Genomic DNA, 14,792 nt, shown 5'->3' on the forward strand with positions numbered 1-14,792 from the left:
TACCTTCTCAAAATCAAATATTGTTACTGGAGTTTTAATTGTTGCACTACTTTGAGACATTATCAAATAACTCATACGAGCAAAGATGCAAGAGGAAAGTCCACATCATTCATCCACTGAAGTTACATGTTTCTAGTAATATAGCAAAGCTGTATCAATCTTGCGCAGCAAGAACTCAGGATATATGCAAGAACTCATGATTACGCCGTTAAGTAAGTGCTGCATAAAGCATGAATTTCACCCTTCTGCCTTAACTGAAACAGGAATGACATGTTATTACAGATGATCCAGAGCACATATATAGTAGGAGGATGCACGTGCCAATCCAGAGGGTCTGTTCTCCATGGTGGAGAAAACCATTTCCAAATATACTCTGGGCAATTTAGATTTAGTATGTAATTTTGCATACAATAAATGTAAACTCAAGTTCACAATTCTGTAGCTATGGCTGTCCTTAACGCATGTAACCCCGCATATGAATTAGTTACTGATCTAGAAATACAGAGCAACCTAATACAAAAATAATGTTCTTCCAGCCCGAAAGTGTGAGGTTTTTTTCTTCTTTCCTTAGACAAGGCGTCAAAAGAGGGGGGAATTAATTTACCATGCAAAAGTAGAGTGAGAAAGCCTTACACAGATTCACATTTGAGACATCCAAAAGCACATTCCTTACCTGCGAAGTATAAAGTGTAAGGAGTAGTAAGACTGAGAAAATAATAATTCACATGAGAATTTTTTCCATTTTTACCTTTTCCATGAAGCTGATAACTTTTTGTAAAGATATTGATGACACTGTGGGGACTTCCCTTCGCCAGTTCCTCCCATGGTCCCTTGCTGTGTGCGCCACTTGTCTGGGTGAAAAGTGGTAAATACTTCTCAGCTTCCTTCTGAAACTCCTTTATGGGCTCAAAAGCATTTCTCTCCCGAATGCAGAAATCCTTCTCTTTTAATGTCTCCAGCATCTTCAGTTGCAACTGTTTGGGCTGGCCTCCTTCCTCTTCAGAGAGGCTTCCGTCGCTCAGGAGAGGCCCTTCGCTGATGGAGTCAATGCTGGACTCCTGAGGCATTGCAGCTTTGTTTGGAGCGTAAGCCTGGTTTTCACGCCCTGGGGAGTCAGTCTGTCTCTTAGATAAATGTCCTCGTACCCCCTCATGCCTGTTAGCAGCGGGGGACCTCCTTCCAAGGCTGACTGCAGCAGTATGAGGCCTGATCGTCTCAGGGAGCTTTTTGAATTCACTAAGGTTGCCTACCCCAGGAAGGCTATCATCAAAGGCTGTATGAGACACACAGGTACCCAACATTTTTTGAATTTTGGCTGAAAAAGCATCTTCATTTTCCTCTCTCACAGGAGGACTTACAGTCTTTGCCCACCGCCCATCATCCTGGTTTTCTTGCATAAATTCATGGTCTGAGTTCCACATGGTACCATAATTGATACCGGCCCCAGCCAACTTTTTGGCTTCACTTTCAATCCTACTAGAAAGGGAAGCAGCAGTAGCTTTCAAAGCTTCAATCCGATCTAATTTGCTCTTATATTGGTTAGCAGTAGGTTTTACTAAGAGATTTTGCTGTGCAGCAGGTGAATTCAGGTATGGCTGAGGCATGAAGGCCAGCGATGCCACGGGTGCAGCATGGCTCCTCCTGCCTGCCAACATCGCGTCACACTCCTTTGACAAAAGGTCCATCTTCTCGAGACTCCAGTGTTGGGAGCAAGGGCCTCCACTTGAGCCCATGAGAGCTTGTGGGTGAGAGAGCTGGACTCTTGGGCTCAACCTGTCTGGCTGCACCCATGGAGGCTCCATCAAATCGCTCCTGAAATGAAAAGTCAACATTTAAGTTGATGACTTAGACAAGTCCTGTTGTTTTAGATGAAAGTATCATTGTCACAAATTTATTTTTCAGGAAGAAATACTTTTTGGTGGAATCAGAGGGGCAGGGAATGGGACAGTAAACAGTTACAAAATGTTATTTAAGAAAAGTAAACAACACAGCACCTTCCAAATTTGAAACACCATTTATAGCGTACTGTGTGTTTCAGAGTTGTAACAAGCTGAGTTTTCATCATCATCAGTATGTCTTTTTTCCAAAAGTTTTCTGACTTCAAAAAGGAGGAAATATCTTTCTCCCTCCCCCACCCCCGCCCACCCCCCCCCACCTTGGAATTTCTTAGCCCCAGCCTTCCCCATCTAGTTGAACCCAGCCCACGTTTCACTGAAGCTGCCACTTAGGGTAGGCATCAAGAACACTTAGAAAAAAGGAGACTGGAAATACAAGGACGTTTACAGTTCTGTAAGACATCTTTTTTATTTCCACATAGCTCCCATTTGCAGGAGCTCTGTAGAGACCCTCCTTCACTAATATCACTTGCACAGATTCTGAATACTAGGGAACCTAGAAAGTCCCTCATAAAAAATGCTTCTCTGCTTACTACGAAGCTCTCCAAACAATTTATGCAGCCTTTTAAGTCTCATCTCTCCCCTACAATTAGTACTTACATATTTTTCCTTACAATGTTACTCTAACAATATTTACTACTATATGGTTTAGCAGCTTATTCTATACACAGTACTACACAGCATTCCTAGTGCTTCCTTGAACTTCTTCAGAAAGGAAACAGGTCTCACTGAATTTACAAAATCAGCATGGATTTGACCAAGTTAAGGTACAGATAAAGAAACAAGTATACGTTTAAGAAGCAGACATTCATTATGTAATTAAAAATGAAGACACACTTGCGCAAGAGGGATACTAAGAATATGCAAGAAACTTTATGGTTTTTAGTTCCTTAAATGTAAGTGTTTGGTTGGGCACCTTGACTTACGGTAAGAAAAACTTTGATAATACACTGAACAATTAAAAATGGGGAAAATGGCATGAAAGGAAACAGGAAAAGCCTAGTTCCAAGCAGAAGCAGAGGCTTTTGGTAGACACAGTAACTAAAGGCCTGAATCCAAGACAATAGATTAAATAGAAACATTGAACAAATCAAGTAAGAAAAATCAAACATATTCATATGATCAGCTTCTTTTACCCAATGGCAATCATGGAGGAAATACAGTCTCCCACTATGAAAATTATATCCCCTTGATGTCAGCAGAAGATTAACAGTAACCACCATTCACTTTATTTATTTACAGACTCATAAATATCCACAGCCAAAATTCTTTATATGTTTTCCTGCATCAGATTCCTCTTAACCACTAGAAAACGTTGTAATTGCCATAGACAAGAGTGTTTTCCTCTCTCTCTCAAAAGACCCACAATGGCTCACCTCAGTAGCGGCTGCTGCGGTTCGGAAAGTGACATGTCACTACTTGAAGATGCACTAGGAGGACGCTCCTGAGCCTTGTTTTCTTTGTCAGATTCCCCAGATGGTTGATAACCAGGTCTGGGCTAAAAAATGAAGACAAACAGAAAAATGCATTTTCAAAAGTCTGCAGGAGTTTAGAAGCTCTTGTCTCATTAAAATCGAAAAGGCTTACATTTCTTGGTGTAGTATCACATCTTTCCTACCACAGTAAGACAAAAAACACAAGACATTTATGTTTTTGTCTCAGCAGAATGCACTGTGAAAAAAGCTTTGCTATACACCAAACTGTTCAGCTCAACACACCAAATTGGTATTAGTCTTTTACCATATATTAATTTTCATATTTGGTTTCTGATTAGCAAACCTACTTAACTCACTGCTGATGGAAGTTTGTCCACTGACTGAAAACAACTTCAGACAAAGCTCTTCAATTCACAGTTTGACTAATGTTTACAGTTTTCTTAAGAGCCTTTCTTAAGAGCTGCTGTTAGCTAATATCCAAAATTCTGCTTCTATTTATAATAGAAAGATGATTTCCATTCACCTTTCTAGTAGGCTTTGCTGTGCCAAAAAGCAGCTACTAGCAAGGAGGCTCCAGATAAAAACCACAATGTTCAAGCAAAAGCTACAGTTTTCTTTGTATGTTTTCTCTTAACCTATAACCAGATCAGGACAAGTTATGACTTTCCTAAACACACGACCTCCTATTCGTGCAAACACCTGCAACACATTAAGTTAGTGAATCAGCTATACCTGTGTTTCCTGCACTGTAGGCAGCTGAGGCAGCTCTTCTAAAAATGTGTGTTCCAGCAATAGTTTAGAATAGGTTTCCTGTAACCGTTTGGCTGCTGAAGGCTCAGGAGGAGGCACATTCTTCACTTTAGTAAGAGCCTCCTTCTGCTTTCTGTAGAGCTCTTGGAGTCTTTTGTTCTTCTGTTCTGTCGCCTCCTTTTGTGCTTTCTTCTCTTCATTCTGCTTCTTCTTCCTCTCCTCTTGCTGCCTGATGATGTACTGACGAACCTCATCTGTATCATAGTGACGTTTTTTAGAGATCACCTGAGGCTCCTCACTGGCAGCTATCTTGTCCGGTTTCCTTTTGGTTGGACTGTGGCTCCTGGCATTTTGAGTAGGCAAAATAGATTTCTGATTCTGTTTTTCCACATCTTTCTCTTGCTTTGTACTCATGGAATCCAACTGCAAGTCATCGAGGATTCCACGTATCTCCACAGGCAGGAAGTCCTTATTTACAGAGGCATGATCTTCTTGGTTATCAGCTGGAAGAGCAACTTCCAGTTTCTTCAGATTATTCTCAGACCGTACTTTACTTCTTGACCTTTCAGAACTTCTTGAAGAGGTTTTACAGGTAACATCCAGTCTAGAATCTGAGCCTGTCCTTCCAATACAGCCTGCTAAAGAGTAAGACTTGTCAAATATTTCAGGTAAAAATCAAATTTGGGAAATTACATGCCATCACTGAAACAGTTGAAAAAGTGAGGATGAGGGAGGAGTGCAGATCTCACTGTAAACGTGCTTTTGCTTCGTTCAGTGTCATAGTCTGAATATAGCGGTCTTTGCTTAGACTGAGTTCACACCCGTTATACTCTTACCCGCCTCACCACCTCACAGGCATAAGCAGAACAGCAGCTATCACCATCCCTTACTTGCCCTGTCTGAGATTCTGGATAAATTCTGAAAAGGGCTGGTGGAGGAATCAATGAAGATCTATGATGCACATGGATGATGCTATATAGCATCTGGAAGAACCACAATTCCTGTAAAACAGGGATGCCCAACCATAGCTTATGTATTATATTCAGCACATCTGGAAAATGCATCTGGCCTGTGGACCACTGCTACCCATTCCTTTCCCACTAGCTTCAAAAGGCAAAGACAGATTGCAGGTGATCTTTTTTTTGTGGTTGCAACCTACTTCCCACCTTTTCCAGAGCTCCTGAGCGCCTCTGCAGCATGTACTGCCCGCCCCTCAAGTCACATGTGCAGGGGCAGGCTTCCCATGACACCAAGCAAAGTTCATAATCCACCCAGGAAGAGAGGTTATGCATCCCAACCATAGACGTGAGCAAAATTCTCCGCGCTCGAATTGTAGGTAAAAATAGGAGTTATTTTAACAAGAAACTGATTACATTCTATCTCAGAAGTCTGCTTTGTTCTGCAGACATGCAGTGTTGTACAATAAAGTAAAATATTAAACATCCAGTGATAAGAGTACAACTTACCAGACTTGGCAGCTCTCTCTCGTCCTGTTCTGTCACTAGATACAGCTCTTCTGTCCTGTTCTATTCTAGGAGCTGGACCCAATATCTTTTTTACTAGTTTTTGTCCCTCCCGCCAGGAAGATGCACTTATTACATAGTTTCCACCTGCACAATAAATAATAAATAAAAGTCAAGCACTGGATGGATTTTCTAACTTACCAAGAAAGTATTTATTGCAACCGTTAATCATTTCTATACCATTTAGTTCTGCATGTGGTACAGCTGCAGCGATGTACCATGAAGTCACTCAACAGCTGAATCACACAACTATCAGTGCTTCATGCCTACACATAACCCAATGTAAAAACCCAAAACATGATGTAGCACATTAAAGCCCTATAAAAACTAATTTAAAAAAGAAAAAAGGGTTATACAGGTCTAAAACATATAAGCAAAGGTTACTGGGGGAGAGGGAAATATTTCTGCAGGTCTGAAAAAAAGCTGTTCCTCTCCACTTAAATAAGGAACATAAGAAAAAAGAACAGGATCTAAAATGTTATAAGAGCAAATGTAATAAGAACAAAAATTAAGGTGGGAGATAAATTATTTATTTTCATATTAAATAAGTATTAGCTGATATCTAGCAAAAAACACTTTTAAGATATTTTTAAGGATAACTAATTGTTGAGACAGGTGTCTTCTGAGGAGGTTAAAAAGTATCGAGCAGCAGTTTTTCTAGGCCAACACTAACTCCAGTCCTCTAGCTGGAATTTCTGTACCATGACTGAAAATAATTAAGATAAACCCTATTAATTGATACTTAATTCAAGAACAGACTCCCTTGAAGCGGACAGAAACCCAATCAAAATGTTATTAGTATTATTTTATCATCCTACACATAATTAAATGATAAAAACTGGGTACAGTGGCATCTTTACCTAATATTGGTTAGATTGAATGCCACATTTAGTCAACTCACCTTTCATCCCACTAATTATCATTATTAATAATTTTTATTGCAATTATTATTAATAATTTTTTGAATTAATGACCTTAAAGAGCTTTGGCAAAAAGTATCATATAAAAAAGAAGAGTATTAATAATCTAATTCAGACCATTTAGCAGTATTTTATTGCTAGAGAAGTACCTCACTTGAATACCCAATTTGCAGTTGATTCCTAACCATCCAGTTGCAGTTTCTACCTCTGACAGCACTGCCTAAACAAACCCGGACACTGCCGCACGAACACACCACAGACAGACAAAAAGGGATTGTACTCTGGGCCCTGCTACAGGGCGCTGAAGACCTGGTACCAAAGCAACTTCCAGTGAAAGCCAGGACAGCAGACCAATAGTGCGTTGGCAACCCCAGTCCTCAGTTCCCACCCCCCTTTTTTAAATTTTTGTTATTTTAAACCAGAAGGAGGAAATCTGTTCAGTCAGAAGTCTGTAGCCCACTATTCATTCGTTTACTAACAGTACTCCTTGATTGCACTGTAAATTATCCAAGTATTTTATAAATCTGTCACTTGAAACACGTCACTACAAGCCTCTTTGAAACAGACATATCAGCCAAAGGGCTTCTCTTGCCGAACTTGGTCTTCTCAATTACTTCTGCGTGCATTTTAAAAAGCAGTGTAAAGTCTCATCTTCCATTTCAAGTCAGCTGTTTGAACTAAAACACACTAACAGAGCGGAACATGAGCTGTGGCTATTTATAGCCTTGGCTATGTCAGGCAGCTTCTCATTGCTATGACTGGAGGATGGACCATCACGGATATGCCGCTTAGAACTGGTTCTGTTCTCATAGGGATTTCAGGCCATCATTCTCCTCACATGTAATCTATCACGGAGAATAACCATTGCCATTAAAACCTGCAGCAATGTCCGTGCTCCTCCCTCACTTGGAATTGGCACAAATATGTTAAGTTAGTTTAGTATAGTTCCTGAATCGATCAGCATAGGAAGGAGCAAATCCATACCTGTCACTTTTAAGTATCAGCATTCATTACTATAAAATACTCACATGCAGCTTCATGATTTACAGCATAAAGAAGCACGTAGTCACTCTCTAAAAAACCCTTTGTAATAATTTTTTACAGCAGCTTTTTTTCTTCAACAAAGCATTTACCAATTATGGGCCACTGTACGTAAGGAGAAATGTAAAACCTTAAGAGGTGCAAGAGATGCCTAACATCACATGTATTTAAAGGAAAAAAAAAAAAAAAAAAAAAAAATCACTCTGTAATGTGATTGCAGCCATAACTCCTTACTTTGTATGAAAATTAAAACTAAACACAAAGCAGATGTGGAAGTCTTCCTAATTCTTTTGCTACACACAATATCAAAGATTATCATTACTGGAAAACTAAGAAGCACTAACAGAATTCCACATGTAGTTAATCTCCTACTATCAGGCACTGCTTTACAGTAACTTGCTCACATCATCTTCTCTGAATACTTTAATAGCAGAAAAGTCAGACAACATAAAAAAATTCTTAATTGGTAAAAGAAATAAACATTCCTTTATAAATATCAAGATTTGTGAGACTTGTTAGGGAACGTGTTTTTGCATTCTTTCACTAACTGAAAAAACGAGGAATGGGCCAAGGCAGAACTGAAGGTGCAGGACAGCAACAACTTGACACAGGACATAGAACAGCCAGAGAAGAGCCAAAAAACCATCCTGTTCTCTGCTTCCCTGCTGAGAAATCCTACCAGGGAACAGCTTTCAGTACAGCCCCTCAATTCAAGTAAAGGGCAACTCGGCAAGTCCCGCTGACTGATTTTGATATCATCTCCGTTCCTCTTCTCAGCATTATTCACTGAGCTACAGGTCAGGCGCTAATCAGCTTCAACACAAGCAAAACGGAGCAGGATTCAGAACTATTGCTGCTTTTGTCTGTGTTGGCCTGACAGATACCTAAAGATACCGCCCCGCCCCCAAGAAATACACACTCTTCAGCAGTTTCCATAAGGTGAACACAGCAAGTGGAAAGGCAGAAAATTAAAATAAACCAAAAAAGCACATACAGCCAACCAACTAACCACAAAAACATACACATGCCCAGTGCAGCATATGATCTACAAACACACTACAACAGCATTGTTGCACATCTGAGAAGACTTTGAAAGCAATATGCTTTAATTTTTCTTTACTTCTTGAGATAAAACTCATCTCTGAAGGACATGCGACAGTCTTCCCTCTACAGTAGAATTAGTCACCTTGTTTGGACTCTGGACTTGACAACCGTGTCAGTTTTTGCACTTTTCGCACTGGTCTGGGTGCTTTTTTCTCTTTGTTTCTCTCACTAGGTTTTCCTTTCACTGTTGAATCCTCTAAAAACAAACAAAAGCTGTTAAGTGATATGTCACAGGAAAGAACATCGAGTAACAAGCTTGCTTCAACATTTACCTTGAAAAACTGGAACTCAGAGAAACACAATAGAATTCACTGACTCTCCCAGATTACATATTGAGATCAATTACTCCCAGTCCAGCATTTTAAAATCCTCATAGCATGAAAATGTTCAATCAAGCGCTATTTACCTACGCACTGGAGCGCAGCAAAGCCACAGCAACACCATGTTTACAAAGTTCATTTTCAACTTTAAAAGAAATGTTGACAGTTTGACAGGAACAATTGTTGGTTCTCTTCTACTACAGATGTTATATTTTACAGTACTCATGTTCCACAGGAACACGTAGTTCCTTCACTCCTGTAACACACGGGCTGCTGCTTCCAGATTAACGCATGACAGCACTCGTTGCCTCCATGCAGAAGCATGAAAGACAGGATACCCGTGTGCTTTGCTTTCTGCAAAACTTGTCACAGAATTCACCCAGTGATGCAGAACTATTCTATATCACTTCAGCCCTCATTTACACAGGCTTTAGAGATGCCAAGAACACTTACCAAAGAGAAAGTCATATTTTACCATGTTTTCAAAAGGGAGACCTGAGATGTGGCTCAATCACCAGCCCACTGAATGGGCTTCCCAGCTGCCCAAGGGACACAGCAGAGACAAGCTTTGCTCAAGGACAGGTAAGCTGTATATTCAGTCTCAGCAGTCTACACTGGACATTTTCAAAGATTTGTTGAAGCACTTTAGTTTACATGCCTTGAAGATGTTATTTTCTTAATCCCAAAAGTGAACTGTAGATAAGGAACTCCATGGCCACTATTATCACTGTTTTCCTGTTCCTCTTCTATAAAGAATGTGATCAGACAACCTAAAACAATCAGGATGCAACCTTCTCCACAGATACATCTGAAGCTTTATTTAGATGCCAATACTAACTTTTACATCCCCTCATTTCAGCTGAATCCACTCTTTGATGGATGACTATAGCAAGTATCAGAGACAGAACAACAAGTCATATTAAAGTATGTGGGAATGGAATTTTAAGAGCCTTTCTCCCCCTTAATATCCTTCCCTTACAGATTTTCCAGTTGTCTTTGAGGCTGACAACAAGTGCAGGGAAGACAGAATCAATGCATCAAGTACCAGAGGCCTCAATGACTGCTTCTGCAGAAATCTAGCTTGCCTCCTCACCATTTTCAGTGACAAACCGTTCCTTCCTGATACCAGGAAAGCGCAGGCTGCTTCCCACTCACTCTATTCATATTACAGCAATTTTGTTCTAGTACGGCCAATCCTGAACACCTTTAAGACAGAATTACTGGAAGCTTGGGGTCCATACAATATCCTTTAGCCTAACTGCTAAATGAAGATAAAGACATTCTCTACGGTCTACACTTACATGTAAAAATCCTGTTGCAGTAAAGAACAAGGCTTCCATAGATATTGGAGACCTTATAGCTTATTTTAGCACTAGAGAACATGGAACAGTTTTGATACAACTGACTGTACACACCCAAAACTCCACACGCTGTAACTTTAATACAGAATTAACACATGGGTAGATAATCCAACAACCTAAAAATACATTTACAGTATATATTATGTACAGCACCAGCATTTGATTACTTGAAACCAGCTATTCAATATAATCTTTTCAGGTCAGAAAGAAGACACGTTCCACAACAGCTGTTCTACACATGGCATCAGGACAGTATGGATGAACACACACACAGCTCCTCCCTTTTGTAGGCAGAAGTCAACTGAACACATGCATGATCCAAGTGCCTTTTTAATTGGACCTCTTCAACAAAACTTTTCAAAAAATCTGGATTTCAATACAGAGCTCATGAATCATTTATATTATGCTTGTCAAAATTTTAAAAATAAATGCTAGCGTAGATTAAAAGTCTCTAGAAATTTGGCATTACTTTCACAGACTGATGCTGAATAGAGTATTTGCAAAACAATTTTACTGAAAAGAAGTGACTCTTCTTTCTGAACTTTTTTTTGAGTGATAACAGAAGGATTCCTCAGTACCTTGTCAAGCTGTACAAGCAAAAGAAAACTGAAGTCTAATAATTTCCATACCAGCCACTATACTATCAGCATACAAAGACACCTAAAGGTTTACAATCTCATCGCATTTTCCTCTGACCTTAAATGTTTTGACCAGCAAGAAAAGTTATTCTTAATATGCAAACTCTTAAGCTGCAAAACTAGAGGTTCTCAGGGGATTTTTATCTTCCATTCTCTTCCTTTTTATTAATCTGATCTCCTCCCGCAACTCAGTCAGTCAAAAGCAATTCAACCTCACAGCGCCCTACTGTAACCAGCCTAGCAAATCAAAAAGCACACTTGGGCATCTTACCCTAGATCACCCAGAGGAAAGAGCTGCCGATGGTACTGCAATTTTCCAGAGTGAAAAATTAATGAAGACTGGGTCTTGGAGCAGTACATTGGAAAACATAAAGCATGTATTACTGTTTTGGTCTTTTACCAGCATTAACTGTCAATACAGGATTTTTTTTAATCACCTTTGCTCGTAGTTTTAAGCATCAGAATACTGTGTTACTAAATGAGCTCATCACCTAAAAAAGATCTTTTTTCCTGTGTTGCCATTTTGCAACAATAATATTTAATGTTTTTCAAAGACCATTAAGCAAAGAGGAATGAGTAGCAGTTTTCCAAGCTTTTAGCATTCAACATTCTCTCCTACATCGTCATGTGGAATAAACCCCAAAGGTAACGTTCTGTTAATGTACCACTGCAAAGTTACAAAGTCTCCCCTCCTGTATCTTATCCAAGCCTTACAATAATGAAGGTAAAAGAGTTGTAGAGGAAATAAAACTCAGATTATTTAAAAGGTTTCTTAAACCTTCTTCTCGTCTACCTGTTCTCCCCCTCCTCAGGGAGTCCAGGGAAGACATCTAAAAAAGTCCATGAGTACAAATCTATGGGACATAAATTTCTCCAAGAACTTCAAGATGACTTGTATTATTCTGATATAAAGTACTAAAGTTTTCCAAGTTCAGAGATATTAAACCAACCTAATGCCATATAATCTCACTCCTACCACACACACCTGAAGGCATACCCCTTTTCCTGCAGGCTACCTACTGCATTTTAAATAAGCATTCCCAGAGACTTTCCACTGCAGATGCCCCCATCTCCCCTTTATACATTCTACCTAAACCACTAACAATTCCCAAAGCAGCTTCCAACTGACAATTTGTTAACACTATACTGAAGGCAGCAGAATTCAGGCTTCAACATACAGTGCACAAAATGACTTTAATGGTGTTAAAGATGGCAAAAAAAATCAGAACTGTTCCCATTAGATAATATAGGTTTTATCAAAACCAAAAAGTGGTTTGGTTTTGTCCCTTTAAACAGGAAATTGTATTCATTCACACAAACATGTATAAAGAAGTTACAAAAGTAAACAAAAATTGTCCTAAGGAAGACTTTTTTTTTTTAACTCCTATTTCAAAGAAATCATTTGATTCTTTTCAGGATTGATTTTCTATTAAAACTATTTTAATGAAAGAATGGGAAGAAGGATTTTTTTTTTCCATTTTAGTGTTCAACAAGTTAGTCCTTCTGTGGAGAGAGGTCCAATATGTTTAACACTCATTGCTTCAATTTTTTGTTTCCCTGACTTTGCAGACTTGCACAATATAAATTTCTCTGCCTCTTAAGAGAAGGTTGTGTGGCTTAATGCGTGCAGTTTGTCTCACCTGTTAACTGGAGTGCTATATCTCTATACAGCTCCCGACTAATGTGAAATTCCTCCTCACGCCAGATCTTTCCATCCAGAGTGCGAATCTTTGTTTCAGGAGGATTGAAACCTGAAAGTAAACAATTTAAGAGTTTAAAATAACTGTGTAAAATGTAAATAAAGCTTTTTCAAAGTGGAAGGGGTGGGAAACTGCCAAGGAAGAAACTACTTGAATTTCTAATGCTTAAATTAGAAGAAAGCAATATACCAGCCTGCCCCTTGCTCACAGTTGAAAAACAGTGGACTGGGTGAAGAAAAGATTATTAAAAATGTGAAAGGCTCTCTCAACTGATACAATGTTACTAAGCTCTGGGACCATAAAAAAATGAAATGAACCCAAATATTAATAGAGCGAGCTTCTTTTTTACAGTAATTTGTAAGAAGACACAGGAAGAATGTCAAAAGAATCCACATTTCTGTCAACTGGCAAGAATTTCTTCTCTCTCTTGTCCATATCTGTGATCAAACCATGCTACCCACTCCCATATTGCTCAAACGCAGCTATGAGTCCTGTCCATGCCTTGGCATGTTACTCAATGAATTGAACTCCGCTCCTTCACCACATATAATCGACAGGGAGGGATTCTGCACCCCCGTACCTCTGTATGATGGAGCAGCAGGTGCAGGTGCCACTTTCCTGACTTTAGGAGTCACCGCATTCTCCACGTTTGTGACCACGACAGGCTGCTCGGCATATCCCGAGTGCTGCCCTCTGCCACCTAGCTCTTCAGAATGCTCCCACTGCTTCCGAATCCGCTCCTTCAGCTTCTCCAACTTAGCATCATGCTGCTGCCGTTTCAAGATTTCCAGCCTATGAGCACTAGAATTACTTGTGGCAGAAGGGGAAGACACTTTCAGTTCACTGTCCTGGGATGTGTTACTCTGAGTTTTAGTGCTACTCTCGTCTCCTCTGGAGCCACTAGTTTTTTCCTCTTCCAGCCTTGGAGGTATTGCAACCTTAAGAAATGCCTCATTATTCTGCAAGGCATCAATTGCTGGTCGGTCATTCAAATATCTAACAACAGTCTCATCTGCAGCAGAAGAACATGGGCTTTCAAAATCTCTGCTGTGTAGATCCCGCTCCTCTCGGTCATGTATCGTATGGCCTGTTACTTCAGTCTTCCCTTCTGCTCCGCTGAAGTCCAAACTAGACAGCAGTTGCTTGGCCTCAAGTTGGCTAGAACTGTGGTAAGACAGAGAACTATATGCATCCCTGATGTAATAGAAGGAAAAAACAAAAGTCACCATCAGAAACACAACTGTAGGATCTTCCAACCCAGCAATGAGCATGTTCATCAATTGAAAGAATGACTTCCTATACCTTGTCTCCACTTTAAAGGCAAGTTCTTTTAAAATTTGATCACCACACATTTAATAGTGCAAGTCTGACAAAACTGAAAGAGGTTTCTGTTCAAAATTTCATTTTCTGCACTCTCTCTCTGAACAGGACTATATATATAAAGTTGAAGAGCTGAAATTAGGGCATATAGAAAAATCAGCAAGCAGTAATGTCGCTCTTCAATTTAAAAACGCTTTAAATAAAAACCAAGTGTAAAACTTGAGAAGCATAATTAATACATATTCACACATGCACAGCTCCTCCACAGCACATTCATTAGCTGAGAAAAAAATAAATTGCCCCAAAAAACCCTTCCCTGTATTTGAGCATAAAAAGGCAAGTCCCTGACAAGAACTTCAGAGTGAACTGGCTGTATCGCAACAAATGTCAAGCTTACTGAGAGCTTAGAAATTCAAACTAAGGATCTCTCAGCATTTTTTCACAGAAAAACAGACTGTATATTTGAATAAAGTCATGGTACATACATTGTTAGGAAAAAAAAAAAAAAATTAATATTTTTACTGATGAGGTGCTGAAGATGTGAAAATCCAGCACCTAATCTACCTGGCTTGCTTCTTCAGCAAGTATGTTTAAACAACCCGTTTAAGCCAGGTCATAACATGATACTTGTGAAATCGTCTATCTCTCTTCCTCTAGTAGCACACTCCTGTTATACGGTGTAGTAGTCATTATCAATCAACATAAAAATTGAGTGGTTTAATTGCACAGAATTTCACCAAAAGTATATATACATGCACACAGATTGTTCTACCCATTATTCTGG

General features: G+C 39.5%; 1 protein-coding gene across 13 annotated transcripts in view; it reads right to left on the reverse strand.

Moving 5' to 3' along the window:
- The window catches only part of CEP350 (centrosomal protein 350), an 83,541-nt gene that overhangs the window by 49,903 nt on the left and 18,846 nt on the right, over nucleotides 1-14,792 (reverse strand). For 9 of the 13 annotated variants that reach the window (XR_012624181.1, XM_074832962.1, XM_074832954.1 and 6 more), the window contains exons 6-12: nucleotides 13,269-13,882; nucleotides 12,629-12,739; nucleotides 8,752-8,865; nucleotides 5,548-5,691; nucleotides 4,064-4,719; nucleotides 3,272-3,393; nucleotides 749-1,812 (exon numbers count right to left, since the gene is read on the reverse strand). Coding sequence is in view for 12 of the 13 variants with exons in the window: in XM_074832962.1 (XP_074689063.1) it covers nucleotides 749-1,812; nucleotides 3,272-3,393; nucleotides 4,064-4,719; nucleotides 5,548-5,691; nucleotides 8,752-8,865; nucleotides 12,629-12,739; nucleotides 13,269-13,882 (2,825 nt within the window). In the remaining variant the exon portion in view is untranslated. The remainder of the gene's footprint in view (nucleotides 1-748; nucleotides 1,813-3,271; nucleotides 3,394-4,063; nucleotides 4,720-5,547; nucleotides 5,692-8,751; nucleotides 8,866-12,628; nucleotides 12,740-13,268; nucleotides 13,883-14,792) is intronic. The other 4 variants (XM_074832955.1, XM_074832959.1, XM_074832957.1 and 1 more) reach the window with 3 other exon arrangements.

The sequence above is a fragment of the Strix aluco genome, chromosome 8 (genome assembly GCF_031877795.1).
Source record: "Strix aluco isolate bStrAlu1 chromosome 8, bStrAlu1.hap1, whole genome shotgun sequence".
Classification (NCBI taxonomy): Eukaryota; Metazoa; Chordata; class Aves; order Strigiformes; family Strigidae; genus Strix; species Strix aluco.